Source organism: Microcaecilia unicolor, chromosome 9, assembly GCF_901765095.1.
Source record: "Microcaecilia unicolor chromosome 9, aMicUni1.1, whole genome shotgun sequence".
NCBI classification, from domain to species: domain Eukaryota; kingdom Metazoa; phylum Chordata; class Amphibia; order Gymnophiona; family Siphonopidae; genus Microcaecilia; species Microcaecilia unicolor.
Window position 1 is genome coordinate 84,032,851 of NC_044039.1, and position 18,410 is coordinate 84,051,260.

General features: G+C 47.4%; 1 protein-coding gene across 3 annotated transcripts in view; it reads left to right on the forward strand.

Moving 5' to 3' along the window:
- Nucleotides 1–6,581: 6,581 nt before the first annotated feature.
- Nucleotides 6,582–18,410, forward strand: part of A4GALT (alpha 1,4-galactosyltransferase (P blood group)) — a 117,401-nt gene continuing 105,572 nt past the window's right edge. For 2 of the 3 annotated variants that reach the window (XM_030215315.1, XM_030215313.1), the window contains exon 1: nucleotides 6,582–6,963. Coding sequence is in view for 2 of the 3 variants with exons in the window: in XM_030215313.1 (XP_030071173.1) it covers nucleotides 6,956–6,963 (8 nt within the window). In the remaining variant the exon portion in view is untranslated. The remainder of the gene's footprint in view (nucleotides 6,964–18,410) is intronic. The other variant, XM_030215314.1, reaches the window with a different exon arrangement.

The following is an 18,410-nucleotide window of genomic DNA, read 5'->3' on the forward strand; positions in this document are numbered from 1 at the left end:
CCTGTTTTACTAGTAAATACAATAAATGAGGTAAACTTGAAAACAGTAAATTGAAACCTAATAATAAAACTACCATGAAACAGTATCAAAAATGTACACATTTATCAGGACTGAAATTCAAATACCAAAGATATAATAAAATGTCAGCATAATACTAATGATACATCTGATAAACATGCATTAGAGCATTCAACTAACATAGATATGATGCTAGTTTCTACAATACGGCTAACTATATAGCTGAGGGACCAAGAGCAGATATATGATGGGAACAAGATGCGTGGTACAGAGTCAGTTGGGATAATTTGATAGTTAGCTAAAATCAAGGCAAGTTCCTTGTACAGTTAAGCAAGAGATAAGGAACTGATCTAAGTTACAATGTGTGTAGCAAGCTAGTCCAGGTGCAGAATGAGTATATAATGACCTTTAAGTGGCATTAGCTGGCACTAATTGGTACTAATTTGCAGCGACATGCTTAGCTGCACTTGGGTGATATTCAGCCGGTGGTAATCAGTGTTTTACTGACCACCACCAGCGTTAAACCTGGACATTCAATGCCGGCCCATGTCTGGGCTCCAGCATTGAATTTCTGGGTTTGAAGTACGATACTCAGCATTTAAGTGGCTATGGTTTACCACATAAAGGGGCTCTTTTACAAAAGGGTTGCTGTGTGGCAACCTGGAACTACCACTGGCCCAACATGGCTTCCGGCAGTAGTTCTGCCTCGAGGGCACGCCATTTCCAGAACTAAGGAAAATAATTCCGTATTTTTTAGCATGACACTAACCCGGCAGTGCCTGGTTACCACCAGGTTACCGTGGGAACCCTTACCTCCACCTCAATGGGTGGCAGTAAGTGCTCCCTCCCCCTGCCTCCTGCATGGCCACTCGGTAAGAATAATCTTACCGCATGGCCATGTCTTTTTAAGGGCCTCTTTACCCACTGCAGTAAAAAAGGCCCTGGCATGTGGCAAAAATGGCCTCCACCGCTAACGCAGGGCTTTTATTTACTGCAGCTTGGTAAAAAGAACCCTAAGATAGGACTGACTTCTATGTGGCCCTATTTATGCAGTTAACCTGGCTGGTTAAGTTCTGAATATTAGCACTTGACTGGCCAAGTGCCCACTCTGCTCCTGGAGCGCCCCCCAAATTGCTGGTTTTCAGTTTGGCGCTAACCAGTTATTTTCAGCAGCACTAACCAGTCAAATACCACTGAAAATTAGCAGCCTGCCCTGAACAGTCAATTTAACTGGCCAGGAGCCATTTCTGACTGGTTAAATTGCACTGAATATCAACCTCTTAGCATTTAGGTTCTGCAGCATGTAACTGGAAAGGGGGCATTAACATGGGAGGGGCATGGGCAGGTCAGGGGCATTTCAAGTACTTATGCATAATCCTCCAGATTCTATATAGCACACCTGAAGATCCGTGCTGAACTCCAGTCATATTCTATAACAGCGCACGTAATTTAACTACTAATCAGCATCGATAACAGCACTTAACAAGCAATAATTTATACACTAATTGGCAATATTTAGAATTTACGCGCACAACACGCTAAGTGTATTCTGTAATGCGCTGTGCCTAACTTCTAATGTGTGCAGACAAAAAGGGGTATGGTTATGGGCGAGGAAATGGGCGTTTCGTGGGCATTCCAAATTTACACGCGTAGTTACAGAATATGGCCTTCTGTGCCTAAATCTACAAGCTGGAATTTACGTCTTGTTTTTGTTGGTGTAAATGGAGGCAAGTAGACTTAGGCGCTGTGATTGCCACCTAAGCGTATTCTATATACTACTCCAAAATCTAGGCACGTCTTATAGAATACTTTTAGTCAGAAATCTGTTCCGTGTGGATTTTTTAGGCACCATATATAGAATCCCCCCCCCCCCCTCCAATAGGGCCAATATTCAGACCACTGGAGTTAGCCAGGCTGCCTCCCATAGTCAGAGATGAGCCCAGCATTGAATATCTGAGTATTTTTTGGCCAATTTAAATTTAACCAGCCAAGCCAAATTTCAGCGCTTGGCCAACGATATTCCAGCTGTTTTGGCAGCCTAATCTGGCCGGTTAAATGGTTTTAAATATTGGCCGGGTTGTTTATAGCCGTATTTCCCAAGTCCAGTCCTGGACTACCCCTTGCTAGTCAGGTTTTCAGGATATCCACAATGAATATGGATGAAAGAGATTTGCAAACAATGGAGGCAATGTATGCAAATCAAGTTCGGGATATCCACAATGAATAAGCATGAAAACCCGACTGGCAAGGGGGTACTCCAGGACTGGACTTGGGAAACACTGGTTTATAGAATGCTGTCAGTTATACATGCAACTAACAATAATTAGGTGCAAGCATTTACATCAGCCTTTGATATGATGTGAATATTTACACCTAAACTTAAGCATTCAGTGGTCCGTTTACTAGGCTGAGTCAGTGCGTGTTTTTGACGTTTGCTGAGGCCCCCTTTTACCATAGTGGGTAAAAGATTGTGTTCAGTCCATGCCCATTCTTCATCCATTAACCAGGACCTCTGAGAGGGGGGCAAGATTCCCCAGGGCCCAGCCTTCAAGGGGGGCCCATCCAGCACTGGCTTCTGTGTGTCGCAGGGTTATCACATTATCTCTGCTCTGTTGGCAACAGGCCCTTCTTCCTGCCTTGTCCTGCCTCCTCTGTGAAGTACTTCCTGTTACCACAAACACAGGAGGGGATGCGGCAGGAAGAAGGACCTATGTGGCAAAGCAGAGTTAAAGCAGTCCCAGCATGCAGGAGACAGGTATTGGTATTAAGGAGGCCCGTGGAGTGGGGGGAGGGGCATACGGTGGGGTGGTTGTGCACACAAGGGGGGTGGTGTTTGTCCTAGACCCAGCTTTGTTTCTCGGTGGCCCTGCCGTTATCCACCCAGTTCCCACAGCCTAACACAGTATGCAGTTAACATGTGGATTAGTGCACGTTGTCATGCCACCATGGTAAGTTACTGTGTTTGTGCCTGTAACAGCAAATGCTAATTTGTACGTTAACAGCTTACTACACTTAGGGCCCTCTTTTACTATGCCATGTAGGTGCCTACACATGCCAAATTGGAGTTACCGCCCAGTTACCGCGTGGCCCTAGCGATAATTTCAATTTTGGGATGCGTCCGGTACGTGCGTCTGAAAAATATTTTTTATTTTCTGGCCCGCATAATGGACGAGTGCCAAGTGGCATTTGACGCGCATAGGTCATTACCACCCAGATTCTTTACCAGTAGGTCAATGGCTGGTGGTAAGTTCTCAGACCCAAAATGGACACGCGGCAATTTTGATTTTGCCACACGTCCATTTTTGGCAAAAAAGAGGCCTTTTTTGCAGGTGCGCTAAAAAAATGGATCGCTGTGCGCCCAAAACCCGCACTTACACTACCGCAAGCCATTGTTCAGTGCGTCTTAGTAAAAGGACCCCTTAGTGATCTGAGCATTAACCCACATTTCCTTTTTCTATAGCAGAATAACTAGAAAGGGATAAAAGCATAGGCGTAGACTGGGGGGGGGCGAGGGGGGGCAATGCCCCCCCAAACGACGCGAGGCGCCGCCGCGCCATTAGTTAAAAAAAAAACAAAAAACCACATGCAGGCACTCGCTCCTCTCCATCCGCTTGGCTTCCCTGCCCTCTCTATCTGCGTCCCGCCTTCCTCTGACGTCATTTCCTTTCGGCGGGACGCAGACAGAGAGGGCAGGGAAGCCAAGCGGACGGAGAGGAGCGTGTACGTCTACCCCTCTCCATAGGCGCCCGGTATAAGAGGCTTGGGGAGGCTAAGCCTCCCCAGCCAGAAGTGCAGCAAGGGCAGGGCAGACTGGACCGGACTGGACCACCCCGGGTGCAGCTCCCGCTGCCTTGAACATCTCCCTCCCTCCCTCCCTCCCGTGGACCGCGCGATCATTACCGCCCCCCCCCCCGACTACTGCAGTATCACTCTCCCCCTGCGCTCCTGTCCTGTCACGTCGTCTTTGAATGTCAAGGATTCCTTCCGGTAGCAGCAGAATTGGCAATGATGTAAGCGCTGCTTTCAGCCTGCCCCGGAAGCACTCTCTGTACAGTTTCCCGCGTAGGAGGGACGCTGTCCAGAGAAGGCTTCTGGGGCAGGCTGAAAGCAGCGCTGACATCATTGCCGATTCTGCTGCTACCGGAAGGAATCCTCGACGTTCAAAGACATGACAGGAGCGGAGGGGGAAAGCGATACCGAACTAGTCCGGGGGGGGGGGGGGGGGAGAGCGATGCATCATGCCAGCCAGCTGCTAGACCAAAGGGAAAGGGGGTGGAGAGAGGAGGATGTGAGGTGCCACATCTAAGGGGAACAGGGAGGAAGGAAAGCAATGGCAGGGAATAGGAAAAGGGGGGTGGAGAAAGGAGTGAGAGTGATGGGAGCAAGAAGGGGAGGGAAGAGAAAGGTAGGATGCATGAGGACGCTGGAGGAGAGAGAGAGAAAGTGGAAAAGTGCAGGGGAGAGCCAGGGACATGCAAAAGAGCAAGAGAGAGTCAGAGAGAGATGGGGAGAGAAAGAGGGGACATGGAAGAGAGCATGGGAGAGCCAGAGAGAGATGGGGAGCGAAAGAGGGGACATGGAAGAGAGCAGGGGACAGCCAGAGAGAGATGGGGCGCGAAAGAGGGGACATGGAAGAGAGCAGGGGAGAGCCAGAGAGAGATGGGGAGCGAAAGAGGGGACATGGAAGAGAGCATGGGAGAGCCAGAGAGAAGATGCTGGATGGAAGAGGAGAGAGAGAGAGATTAGTGGAAAGATGGGGAGAGAGAGAGAGAAGCTGCTGGGGAGAAACTGGGGCAGACCCTAGCTGTCAGACGGAGAAATGCTGAATGAAAGGAGGGAGAAAGAGGGAAAATGCTGGAAGGAGGGGGCAGAAAGAGGGAAGACACTGGACGTAAGGGTAGGGAGGGAAAGAGGAAAGACACTGGAAGGATGGGGATAGAGAGGACATGACTGAATGGAAAAGGGTCGAGAGAGAGAACTGTTTAGAAGGAAGGGAGATAGAGGGAGACAATGGATGGAAGGAGAGGGAGACAATAGACGGAAGGATTGGGAGAGGGTAATGGGTAGAAGGATGGAGAGAGAAAGAGGGATGACACTGGATGGAAGGGTAGAAGAGAAAGACATGGATGGATGGAGGGAGGGAAGAAGGAGATGCACACGGATGGAGTGGAAGGGAGAGAGGAGAAATGCCGGACATGGATGGAGGGGAGGAAAGACAGAGGAAGTTCATGCACATGGATGGAGGGGAGACATGCTGGATTTGGATGGAGGGGAAATTGCTGAATTTAAGGGCTGGATTGGAACACTTTGAGGGCAGATGCTGAAACTGGAGAAAGGATAAGGACAGGGCTACAGATGGTAGACAGGACGCATAAGGACACAGGAGGATGGTGGACATGTTGAGAGAAAAAATATCAAATGGAAAGAAGACACTGGGACCAAAGAATAGAAAAACTAAATGATCAGACAACAAAGGTAAATAAAAGTATTTTATTCATAATTTATTAATTGAAATGTGTCAGCTTTTTGAAATGTGCATCTGTGATATTTTGCCTGTAAATTTCATTTCCTTCCTCCATATTAGCATATTCATTTGCATATGTATATATGCAAATGATATGCTAATATGCTCCGCCCATTCTTTGCCCCCCCCCAAATGAAACAGTCAAACTACGCCTATGGATAAAAGTCCCCTTTACTCTAGTACATCAACCAGCTAATATGCTGATCACTGTACTAGTAAGATGGATCCTCAGGAGCTTAGCCAAGATTGGGTGGCAGAGCCGATGGTGGGAGGTGGGGCTGGTGGTTGGGAGGCGGGGATAGTGCTGGGCAGACTTATACGGTCTGTGGCAGAGCCGGTGGTGGGAGGCGGGACTGGTGGTTGGGAGGCGGGGGATAGTGCTGGGCAGACTTATACGGTCTGTGCCAGAGCCGGTGGTGGGAGGCGGGGCTGGTGGTTGGGAGGCGGGGATAGTGCTGGGCAGACTTATACGGTCTGTGCCAGAGCCGGTGGTGGGAGGTGGGGCTGGTGGTTGGGAGGCGGGGATAGTGCTGGGCAGACGTATACGGTCTGTGCCCTGAAGAGGACAGGTACAAATCAAGGTGGGGTATACACAAAATGTAGCACATATGAGTTTATCTTGTTGGGCAGACTGGATGGACCGTGCAAGTCTTTTTCTGCCGTCATCTACTATGTTACTATGTATGAGAAAAGAAATCAGGCAACTTTCACCAACTATCTGGGAAATACAGCTATCATGTTTTAGCAGGGATGTGCACAGGCAAAAAGATTCGGTTCGTTTTTTGGATTTAAAACAAAAAAAAAACTTTTTTTCCTGATTTATGTTCTCGTTTTTTTCAGTTGATTTCACGCATGCTGTTTAATTTAAAAACAAGAATTTAATGCACATTAGAACTTTTTAACGTGTGCACATTGATTAAACACCTATTAATGCATAGGATAAGGTGCATTAATTTTGCATGCAGTATATTTTACACGTCAATGCACATGTATGTGTTAAGCAGTGTCAGTTCCTTTTCAGCGTCAGCATCAGTACTGTTGGTAAGATCTACTAAACAAGAACCCACCCACTCCCTCCTGCTGTCTGAAGTAAGAGCCAGGGACAGGGAGGCAAACCAGATGGAGAGACTAGGAAGCCTGTTGCAATAGTTTGGTGTTGCTTTGTGGAGAAGAAGTAATCCTGAACTGGATTCTGCCTTTTAAAGTGAGATGTTGGAAGCGGTGCCTGCTCACGGAACGGACGGATTGCCCTGCACTGTATAAATAAGCAGCCATCTGGGAGGGGAAAGGAGTGACAGAGAGGATTTATGCTTTATACATGCGTGCTTTGGAGCTACAAGGAGGTAACTGTGCTGTCTGAGAGAACCTGTCTGAAAGGGAATGTCTCCTTGGAATGGAATGGTCATGTAATGGATGAAAAGGTAGGTACAAGAGTGAAAGTACGACCGATGCTCACCTGGAGACTGACGGTAATAACTTTGCTTTATGGTATTAGACGTATTAGGACTGAAAATGGAAATTTAAAAAGCAAGTATGTCTTGAGAGCACAGAAATCGCTTTGATGGAAGTTGGTCGTTATGCTTAATATTCCTGAGGTCTCCGTCTTCCAAACTTCTTATCTGTCTGCCTGCCTGAGCAGTACTCTTCAATAAAAAGTCTGAAACCCTTCCCCCTGCTCCTCAAACCAGCAATCAGTCCCTATGGTATCTATGGGGGAACCCACCTATTCCCATGCGCTATAGTGATTCATCATGTCTGTTATACACAGGATCTGTCTTTCCTTAGAGGAAAAACGACTTATTCATGAATAGCAAGTGCATTTGTATGAAGAAAAGATGTATAGCGGTCAGATGCAGAAAGCAGAGAGTAACTGGCTGGGTTGGCTGCTGCGTTGCCGGAATAGGACATCTCAGTTAACTCCACTCCTTCTTAAAATGATTCCTGGCAGCTGAATGTTAAAACCTCCTATGTTACTGTCAGATTTCTGTCTTTATTTTCTGCTTTGAGGAAAATAGATTCCTTCTCATTTTCTTAGGGTTTTTTGTGTTATTTTTTGCAGGGTTTTTTTGTGTTATTTTTTGCAGTGTATTTAGCAGCTGATTAGAAGGACACACACCCAAAACACAAAATAGCTTGTTAAGGAGGAAAGAAGCAAACCATGGGGAAGTTTCAAGGGGAACCCAGCAACAATGTACTATGGCTGCTGCTTTTTAGGTCTGTGTATATTTGCAGGACGACTTTTTTTTTTCCAAAGGGGTTTTCTGTGGAAAAAGGGCTGCTGAAAACTGCCTCTCCTTCTGTGCGTAAAGGTACATATTCTGTTTGATACCACAGGTGGCTTTGCCTGTGATGAAAAGGGTCTAGTCTGGGAGCATGGGAGGACACAGGGAGGTCACCACAAAGAAGGATTTCACACTGAAAACTCCAGAGATGCTTGTAGCCATTGACTGTATAAAAAGCGGTCAAAGGTCAGAGGTACTTGTGCCCGTCCCTTTTTCTTTCAGATGTACCTATGGGATACTTAGAACATTTTGAATGCCCGTTCATGAACTTTGATGTGGGTTAAATTCTGTTTCTTTTAATTTTTTATATGTTTTGTACGTTTTATGTATTTTTATATGTATATATTGCCTCGCCTTGGATAAGGGTGGGTTATAAATAATAAAATCTAAATCTTAATTGCAGTCAATATTCAAAAGATTTGTTGTCTGGCTAACTGTTGGAGATAACTGGAAATACTCCTCTCTCTCTCCCTTCTCCTCTTTCCCCTCCCCTCCATTTGAATATTTCCAGTGGACCTGTCTGGTTAAATTTCACTGAATATCCAGAAAAAGAAAACCAGATAACTTTATCCAAATAAAGTTTGGCACTTTTGGCATCTTGCTGAATATAGAGCTCAATGCATGCGTTAAAATTTACCAAAAATGGTGCATGTATGTAATCTGTTGGGTTGGTCGTGAGCCCTTGGGCCCTGGCCGAGGCCAGCAGAGCGCCACCACCACACACCCCAGCTACACAATACCCCGAAGCTACCCTCCCCCTCAGTACCTCAGGAAGAAAGGGAAATAGGCATACAGGCTGGCCTCGCGGCCGAACCGGAACCTAGGCATGCAGAGCCACTCGTGCGGGCCTCACGGCCAAACTGGAACCCAGACACACACAGGGAGGGGTGAAAGAACACCGAGGGCCCCCTGGGACCCCAAAATGCCAAACGCGCTAAACCCCAGCAATAGGGCAGAGGGAGTAACAAAAGAACCAGAGCGGGGCCACACCCAGGGGACTAGCGCAGGACAGGGGAGCTAATACAGCAAGCCAAAAAGGGGTGAGATAGCCCCCAACCAGAGGCTAGAGGTATAAGACACAAAAGGGAGGCAGAAAGCCCTTGCCTCAATCCCACTGAAGACAGAGGCAGAGACACAGTATACAAAGTACACAAAGGGTTAAACTCACTGAGCCAGCAGACCCAGGGAAGAGAAATCCTTAAACAATCAAAGAGAAAGCTCCCAAGGGGAAGCAGGACCACAAACAAACACACAGTCAGAGGCAGGGACACAATACACACAGTACACAAAGGGTTCAACTCACTGAGCCAGCAGACCCAGGGAAGAGAAATCCTTAGAGTAAACAATCAACAGGAGAGGACCTCTGCTCTCAGATAAGCAGCCTAGCTGAAACAGAGGCTGAACAAACCCCAGCCCCCACTGACAAAGAGCAGCTGGCTTCCCACAGAGAACTGCAGGCAGTGAAGGGAAACCCAGCTGGAGGCAAGAGAACTGATTACTCACACACGCACAGTTGCCCACAGCTAACACAAACAGAAGGGAAAGGAAAGAAATCCCTGAACAGGAAACTCAGATCAAAGTCAGAACCCAACAAGAGAACTGCACAGCTTTAGTCACACAGGGAATGTAACGCCAAAGCAAAGTAAGTAGCAACATGCAGGCTTAAGTACTACCCACTGACGTCAGCACAAACCCTGGCAGCCAATCAAAAAAGACGTCCTCCCTCTCCCTCTGCCAAACCGGCAGAATCATAACAATGTATTTTAAAATGTGCAATTTCAAACTATGTACTTTTCTTCAAAATGTGCATTTTTCTCAATATTTTATCTGGTTTGAACATGGAATACATTTTGAAAGCTTAGACTCCGTTTACAGGTGTAGATTATCATATATTTGAGGGTAACTTTATAATAGAACACATATGTTGAAAGGCTCAGATTGTGCCTATTTTATAAGGCAATATACGCTTTTATAAACTTTTTGTTTTATTTATTATATACCCACCCTGAGCTACTAGTGAAAAAGGTGTGAGCAAAATCTAAATAAATAAATATATACCACTTGCAAGCTATTGAAGCTTGTACATTTGGGTACAGGAGCTATTTTTCTGCCATTGGAGGGTTCACAACCTGAGTTTGTACCTGAGATAATGAAGGGCTAAAGGGATCTTTTACTAAGCTGCAGTAGCGTTTACAGCTTGTGGTAGAAATCAGCTGGTGGTAAATGCTGAGATGCCAAAGGCGTCTCGGTGATTACCGCCAGCTGATTTCTACCATGAGCTAAAAACGCTACCACAGCTTAGAAAAAGACCCCGTAAGTGACTTGCCCAAGATCACAATGATGTTAACGCACCTATAATGTTGCTTAGTAAACAGGGCAATGGACTTCTCCGGTTCTCAGCCCATTACTCAAAGTGGCTATTGGGCTCATAAGTACATAAGTAATGACACACTGGGAAAAGACCAAGGGTCCATCGAGTCCAGCATCCTGTCCACAACAGCGGCCAATCCAGGCCAAGGGCACCTGGCAAGCTTCCCAAACGTACAAACATTCTATAAATGTTATTCCTGGAATTGTGGATTTTTCCCAAGTCCATTTAGTAGCGGTCTATGGACTTGTCCTTTAGGAAACCGTCCGACCCCTTTTTAAACTCTACCAAGCTAACCGCCTTTACCATGTTCTTCGGCAACGAATTCCAGAGTTTAACTATGCGTTGGGTGAAGAAACATTTTCTCCAATTAGTTTTAAATTTACTACAGTGTAGTTTCATCGCATGCCCCCTAGTCCTAGTATTTTTGGAAAGCGTGAACAGATGCTTCACATCCACCTGCTCCACTCCACTCATTATTTTATATACCTCTATCATGTCTCCCCTCAGCCGTCTCTTCTCCAAGCTGAAAAGCCCTAGCCTCCTTAGTCTTTCTTCATAGGTAAGTCATCCCCATCCCTGCTTCGCTGCACCCTTTTCCATTCTACTATATCTTTCTTGAGATGCGGCCACCAGAATTGAACACAATACTGAAGGTGCGGTCGCACCATGGAGCGATAAATTGGCATTATAACATCCTCGCACCTGTTTTCTATACCTTTCCTAATAATACCCAACATTCTATTCGCTTTCCTAGCTGCAGCAGCACACTAAGCAGAAGGTTTCAGTGTATTATACAACGACACCCAGATCCCTTTCTTGTTCCGTTACTCCTAATGTGGAACCTTGCATGATGTAGCTATAATTCAGGTTCTTATTTCCCCTTGCACTTGCTCATATTAAATGTCATCTGCCATTTAGCCACCCAGTCTTCCAGTCTTGTAAGGTCCTTCTGTAATTTTCACAATCCTGTTGTGAGCTAATGACTTTGAATAACTTTCAGGCTTATTTTCGAAAGTGATTGCCGGGCATCTTCTGACATAAATCGAGAGATGGCCGGCAATCTCTCAAAAAGAGGCGAAATCGGTATAATCGAAAGCTGCTTTTTTGACACCATTGCTGCTTTCCCCTCGCCAAGCCAGCGAAAGTTCAAGGGGGCGTGTTGGCGGCGTAGCGAAGGCGGGACATGGGCGTGGCTACCAGATGGCCAGCTTTCGCAGATAATGGAAAAAAACCCGGCGTTATAATCAGTATTTCGCGCCGGGTTTACTTGGTCCCTTTTATTTTTCACTACCAAAGTCTCAAAAAGGTGCCCCAACTCAATAGATGACCACCGGAGGGAATGAGGGATGACCTCCCCATACTCCCCCAGTGGTCACCAACCCCCTCCCACACTAAAAAAAAATAAAAACCTTTTTTTGCCAGCCTGTATGCCACCCTCAAATGTCATACCCAGTTCCCTGACAGCAGTATGCAAGTCCCTGGAGCAGTTTTTAATGGGTGCAGTGCACTTCAGGCAGGCAGACTCAGGTCCATCCCTCCCCTACCTGTTACACTTGTGGTGCTAAGTGTTGAGCCCCCCAAACCCCACTGTACCCACATGTAGGTGGCCCCCTTCACCCATAAGGGCTATGGTAATGGTGTAGAGTTGTGGGGAGTGGGCTTGGGGGGGATTTGGGGGGCTCAGCACCCAAGGTAAGGGAGCTATGCACCTGGGAGCTATTTGTGTATTTTAAAAAGATTTTTAGAAGTGCCCTCTAGGGTGCCCGGTTGGTGCCTTGACATGTCAGGGATGACCAGGCACTACAAATGCTGGCTCCTCCCAGACCAAATGCCTTGGATTTTGCCGGGTTGAGATGGCCGGCATCTTTTTTCCATTATGCTGAAAAACAAAACCGGCAATCTTCAACCCGGCGAACTCTGGCATTTTGGCGGGCCAAACCATATTATTGAACGAGAAGATGATCGGCCATCTTTTTTCGACTATATGGTTACGTCACCGGTGATCTATTTCGCTGGCGCCGTTCGATTATGCCTCTCTTTGTGTCATCAGCAAATTTAATTAACTTGCTAGTTACTTGTCACGATTTCACAACAGGAACTGGGTTTGTGAGCCCTTGTGTCCCGTCCCGGGTCCTTACCTGGGCTCCCGCGGCGGGAAGCGATGGTCGACGGAGCCCGCAGGGCCCAGTGCGGCGAAGACGAGCCGCCGACGGGGCCGGCGCTGCCGCGGATCGGTCCGAGGCCGGCGACCCGCTGGAGCGAACGCCGGCCTCGGAGAAGGGAATACGCCGGCCAAGATGGCGGCGCCGGCGTTGTCGTCTCCCCGGCCAGAGCAGACCAGCGGGCAAGCCCCGCCCACTCGCGCCGGATTGGCGCATGGAAGGAGAGACTCCACCTGCTAGGCAGGCCTGCCAATCCGGGCGCTCCTTGCCTGTCAGGGCCGGAGGGATTGGCTCCTCGTCCAGGGAGGGGATGGACTGGCGGGGGATTTAAACCTCGGAACGGGAAGCATTCAGGGCTTCCGTTTCTAATGTCAGGAGCCGACGCAGTGGATCGCGGAGTGTTATTCTTCAGAGACTGTGTTCTTTTTGTTGCTAGCCGTCCTTGCTAGCCACCCTCAGAGACTGGGTCCATCTTCCTTGCTAGCCGTCCTTGCTAGCCACCATCAGAGACTGGGTCCATCTTCCTTGCTAGCCGTCCTTGCTAGCCACCATCAGAGACTGGGTCCATATTCCTTACTAGCCGTCCTTGCTAGCCACCCTCAGAGACTGGGTCCATCTTCCTTGCTAGCCGTCCTTGCTAGCCACCATCAGAGACTGGGTCCATCTTCCTTGCTAGCCGTCCTTGCTAGCCACCATCAGAGACTGGGTCCATATTCCTTACTAGCCGTCCTTGCTAGCCACCCTCAGAGACTGGGTCCATCTTCCTTGCTAGCCGTCCTTGCTAGCCACCATCAGAGACTGGGTCCATCTTCCTCATTGCTAGCCGTCCTTGCTAGCCACCCTCAGAGACTGAGTCCATCTTCATTGCTAGCCGTCCTTGCTAGCCCCCCTCAGAGACTGTGTTTCTTCCGGTGCTGGCTGCCCTTGCTAGCCACCTTCAGAGACTGGGTCCATATTCCTTGCTAGCCGTCCTTGCTAGCCACCTTCAGAGACTGGGTCCATATTCCTTGCTAGCCGTCCTTGCTAGCCACCCTCAGAGACTGGGTCCATCTTCCTTGCTAGCCGTCCTTGCTAGCCACCATCAGAGACTGGGTCCATCTTCCTCATTGCTAGCCGTCCTTGCTAGCCACCCTCAGAGACTGAGTCCATCTTCATTGCTAGCCGTCCTTGCTAGCCCCCCTCAGAGACTGTGTTTCTTTCCGGTGCTGGCCGCCCTTACTAGCCACCTTCAGAGACTGTGTTCCTTTTCATTGCTAGCCGTCCTGGCTAGCTACCGTCAGAGACTGTGTTCCTCTTCATTGCTAGCCGTCCTTGCTAGCCACCCTCAGAGACTGGGTCCATCTTCCTTGCTAGCCGTCCTTGCTAGCCACCATCAGAGACTGGGTCCATATTCCTTGCTAGCCGTCCTTGCTAGCCACCCTCAGAGACTGGGTCCATCTTCCTTGCTAGCCGTCCTTGCTAGCCACCATCAGAGACTGGGTCCATCTTCCTCATTGCTAGCCGTCCTTGCTAGCCACCCTCAGAGACTGAGTCCATCTTCATTGCTAGCCGTCCTTGCTAGCCCCCCTCAGAGACTGTGTTTCTTTCCGGTGCTGGCCGCCCTTGCTAGCCACCTTCAGAGACTGTGTTCCTTTTCATTGCTAGCCGTCCTGGCTAGCTACCGTCAGAGACTGTGTTCCTCTTCATTGCTAGCCGTCCTTGCTAGCCACCCTCAGAGACTGGGTCCATCTTCCTTGCTAGCCGTCCTTGCTAGCCACCATCAGAGACTGGGTCCATCTTCCTTGCTAGCCGTCCTTGCTAGCCACCCTCAGAGACTGGGTCCATCTTCCTTGCTAGCCGTCCTTGCTAGCCACCATCAGAGACTGGGTCCATATTCCTTGCTAGCCGTCCTTGCTAGCCACCCTCAGAGACTGGGTCCATATTCCTTGCTAGCCGTCCTTGCTAGCCACCCTCAGAGACTGGGTCCATCTTCCTTGCTAGCCGTCCTTGCTAGCCACCATCAGAGACTGGGTCCATCTCCTCATTGCTAGCCGCCTTGCTAGCCACCCTCAGAGGACTGAGTCCATCTTCATTGCTAGCCGTCCTTGCTAGCCCCCCTCAGAGACTGTGTTTCTTCCGGTGCTGGCCGCCCTTGCTAGCCACCTTCAGAGACTGTGTTCCTTTCATGCTAGCCGTCCTGGCTAGCTACCGTCAGAGACTGTGTTCCTCTTCCTTGCTAGCCGTCCTTGCTAGCCACCCTCGGAGACTGTGTGCCTTTTCAATGCTAGCCGCCCTTGCTAGCCACCTGCAGAGACTGTGTCCTTTCAGTGCTAGCCGTCCTTGCTAGCTGTCCTTCAGAGACTGAGTTGCTGACTACCAGCCAGGCCGGCCGTCACCCCGCGGTTCCAGCAGTCCTGCTGGCCGCCTGCAGCTGGGGGCTCAACCCTTGGTGAACAGCGGTCGCCGCGGGTGAAGATTCGGGGTGCGCGGCTGTCCTCTGAGGTCTTGCGGGGCCTCAGGGAACCTAAGGGCTCACCATAACCGACACAGGACACCTTGGGCCACTGCCGAGGTGCGGCAGTGGCAGGCAAAACCACCCCACACCAGGGGCACGGCAGAACTCTGACAACAGTTAGGCTTCACCTGTACCTGGCCACTTTCCACCAGGAGTTGAGCTCCCAGCTTCAGGTGGCCGACAGGACTTGGCAGGACAGGGCAGGAGCGGGAAAACAGCTAGGCAGCACAAGGACTAAGTGTCAGAGAGGAAAGGAAGGAACATGGGCAGCAAGGCAAGAAACTGGGCTAGACAATACAACACAAGGCAGGGACAGGACAAGCTAGGGGACAGAAACTGGAAGCTGCAAGCAGCCACTGAAACAGGGAACAAAACACTGACTAACAAGACACAGAACTAAAAGCTGCAAGCAGCCACAAAGCCAGCAAACAAACAGAAACTAACTGTAACAGGAGACAAGAGGCAAATGGTTCGAGGCATGACAGCTTTTATTAGCTAGCTGACACAGTACTGAGTCCAGACTCGGGATACTGTGCCCCGAGCGTCACCTGACACTCGTTCTTATACACTCTTATCAGTAGTCATGCGCAGTTACAGACAGAGGATCTTACACAAAACCCAGGAAAGAAACTTATCTTTGGCTTTGCACACAACCCTCTATTTCCAACACTGGTCTCTAGTCTATTCACAGTTATTTGGCATTGCATAAACCATATAAGGCAATATACTGTTAAGCAGCACAAGTTCCAGCTGGTTTCTGCTATCTGGTTACAGCTGCTTCCTGTGAGCTAACTGTCAGCTTGCAAGCCTTACATTTCAGAAAGGCACAGAAGGAGAGAAAATGTATTTCACAGAAAAAGCAAAGTTAATGGCTGCCATGTTACAAGTTACAGCTTCTTTTAGCTAAGCACAATAGATTGTCCTTTACAGCAAAATCTAACTCTAGTATAACCTGACTCCAGTTTCAGCAAAACAGTAACTTATTGCAGTGTTCCAGCACATTTACACAATACAGCCTCTATGCATGGATCACGAGACTGCGCTGGCAGAGCCAGCTGCCTTCCCTACAACCCTAAATTGCTGACTACTACAACTTGTTATCTAGCTGCTGGTTAACAAATACATACTACTAGTAAAAGTCCAACTGCACAGGTTTAGGTCTTAGTCTAGGCTCATTATATGAAAGCTGAGGTTTTGGTACAAAGCAAAGGTGCAAGTGTGAATGCAAAGTCCAAATAGAAAATCCTGTTAGTGCAAAAGTCCACAAAAGTCCAGATAAAGTAAACTGTGTAACGCTCTTTATCTAATGGGTCTGCATCCTGTCTCAAACAGTTATCTATTGTTGAGAATTTAGGGGTCCCCAGCCCCCCCAGGAAGGCTAGAGTGACCTTAATCTGACTCCATCTCTAAATAACACTAGTACTGGGGTAATCAGGGAGTTATTGCCTCTAAGGGAGAAGTTAGGTCTAAGGAAAAGATACCAGCCTTATGACAAGTTATACAATGCATTTATACTTACAGCCTTTGATCATTAAGTGAAGCCCACAAATCATCATTTGGAATGAGGAGTTTATTTGCTAAGGTATAAGTCAAATCAGAGATTGACAACAGGCATGTACAATCAATTAATTATAGGAATATAATAAGCTGCAAACAGGTGTTAATTATTTGCTAATCTTTTATAATTTCTTTTACCAATTAGAGGTTTTACAAGGGAAAGCAATTAGGTAATTTGTTAATTCTGCTGGACACATTGGTTTCCCTTGGAGAGAGAGTGCCAACCCTTGTCTCTCTAACTCAAACCAGGAAATACCCGGATTTTTATAGGTGCCCTCAGGATATGGGTAATATGACAGTAGATATACCTGATTGGGTCTATGCTAATGTCATGGTTGTCACTGATTGGCTCATGCTAATGAGTAGCTTCTATCTTGCTACGCCTTTCCTTTCTCACACCAGCTGACCAGCTGACCACAATCCTGCTCACAGGAAGTCTCCCTCCTCTCTGGAACAGCTAGTTCCCTATTTTCTTTGCACCTGCTATGACTCACTTATTTCTCAACTTGTTTTTCTAACTTACATTAGAGAAAATTCCACTTTGTAACAGATATGGGCTTCCATTTTGTGCTGAATTCCTCCATTTTATTTCCATATCTATTAACTTTTCCTAATTTAGCTTATTTAGGCCTCAATCTGGGCTACAAACTAGGCCATACTTTTCCAGTAAGCTCCCAGTTATGTCAGCCATCAGATTTCTGACTCAGCCAAGGTCTGTACTGGCCTGAGCTCTGTGACTGGGCCCTCCACCATTCCAGTGGGGGGGGGGGGGGGGTCTCTGGCTGTACCATAATTATACATTCCCCACTTGTCACCCCCTCTGGGGAGGGTGACACAAAGCTCGTCAAGCTTGTCATCATCCATTCCAGAAGGTGGCAAGCTATCAAACGAGAGGGCGAGTTTTGATCTTACAAATTGCTAGAAGGTATGGTGCAAGATAGGAAACTTCATTCTCAGGTGATATATTACCCAACCCCTTGGGCCTTAATCCTGATGTCATCTCTCTTGAGACTTACTCAAACCTGTAGTGAGAAAGGTTTTATGAATGGGACAAATCCATGAGTTCATCTACAAAATCCCATGAAGTATAGGTAATAGCAATTTCAGGTGGATCGTACTAATAAACACTTTCAGGTCTTTCTATGGCTTCTATTGTATCTATTGCATAGTGCATGGGGAGATAATCTAATGTATCTATCTCAGTGGTCTTGAGAAGGAACAGTGGTTTCGATTAAGCATTGTTATGGGCTCAACAAATATATGGTTAGTACTCAGATTGCAGGCTGTTTTAGGTTGTAGGTATTCAGATCCTTAAATAGGTCGGAATTCCGGACCTTACTATTACTCATCATTAGCATCCAATCATGAGCACCAAAAAGTGGATAGCAAGTATGAGGTTGCCTCATACAGCAAAAAGGATCAATCCTAGGAAAATTCATATTAACAAAGGTCATGCATGGAACTTGACATATGCATAATGATCTGGAAGTATGGGAAGCATTTTATATATCCGTTATCCCACTTGGAGCTTAGTCAAACCTACAGAAAGATATGCAGCTTAAGTAAGCCTATACCAGAGTTAAACAATTGCATAACTGGTTGATACTAACAGGGTTTACACCTACATTATGATATCATAGCCAGTATTAGGGTTTGATGTTACCCTTGTATCTGAGCAATATCAACTTCAATTTAAATTACATAAACAGAAATAACGGGGAAAGTCTTAGAAAAACATTTAGAACAATAAATAAAAATAAAACCTCTTCAATATATAGACAGGATTACTGCTAAACTGAAAATAAAACAAAATATGAATCTATAATGTCCATAAACAGCAACAATAATTCTCAAATTAAGTATCAGTTCTAAATTCTCTTCCATCGATCATGGTTGAGGCGGTGGAAGCGCTGAAGAATCTGGATGGAGATCTGGGTTTTCAGGCTGGCCTGCTGAAGGAAGTGGCTGGTCTTGAGATGGTTAGGCTGGTAACATCTGGTTC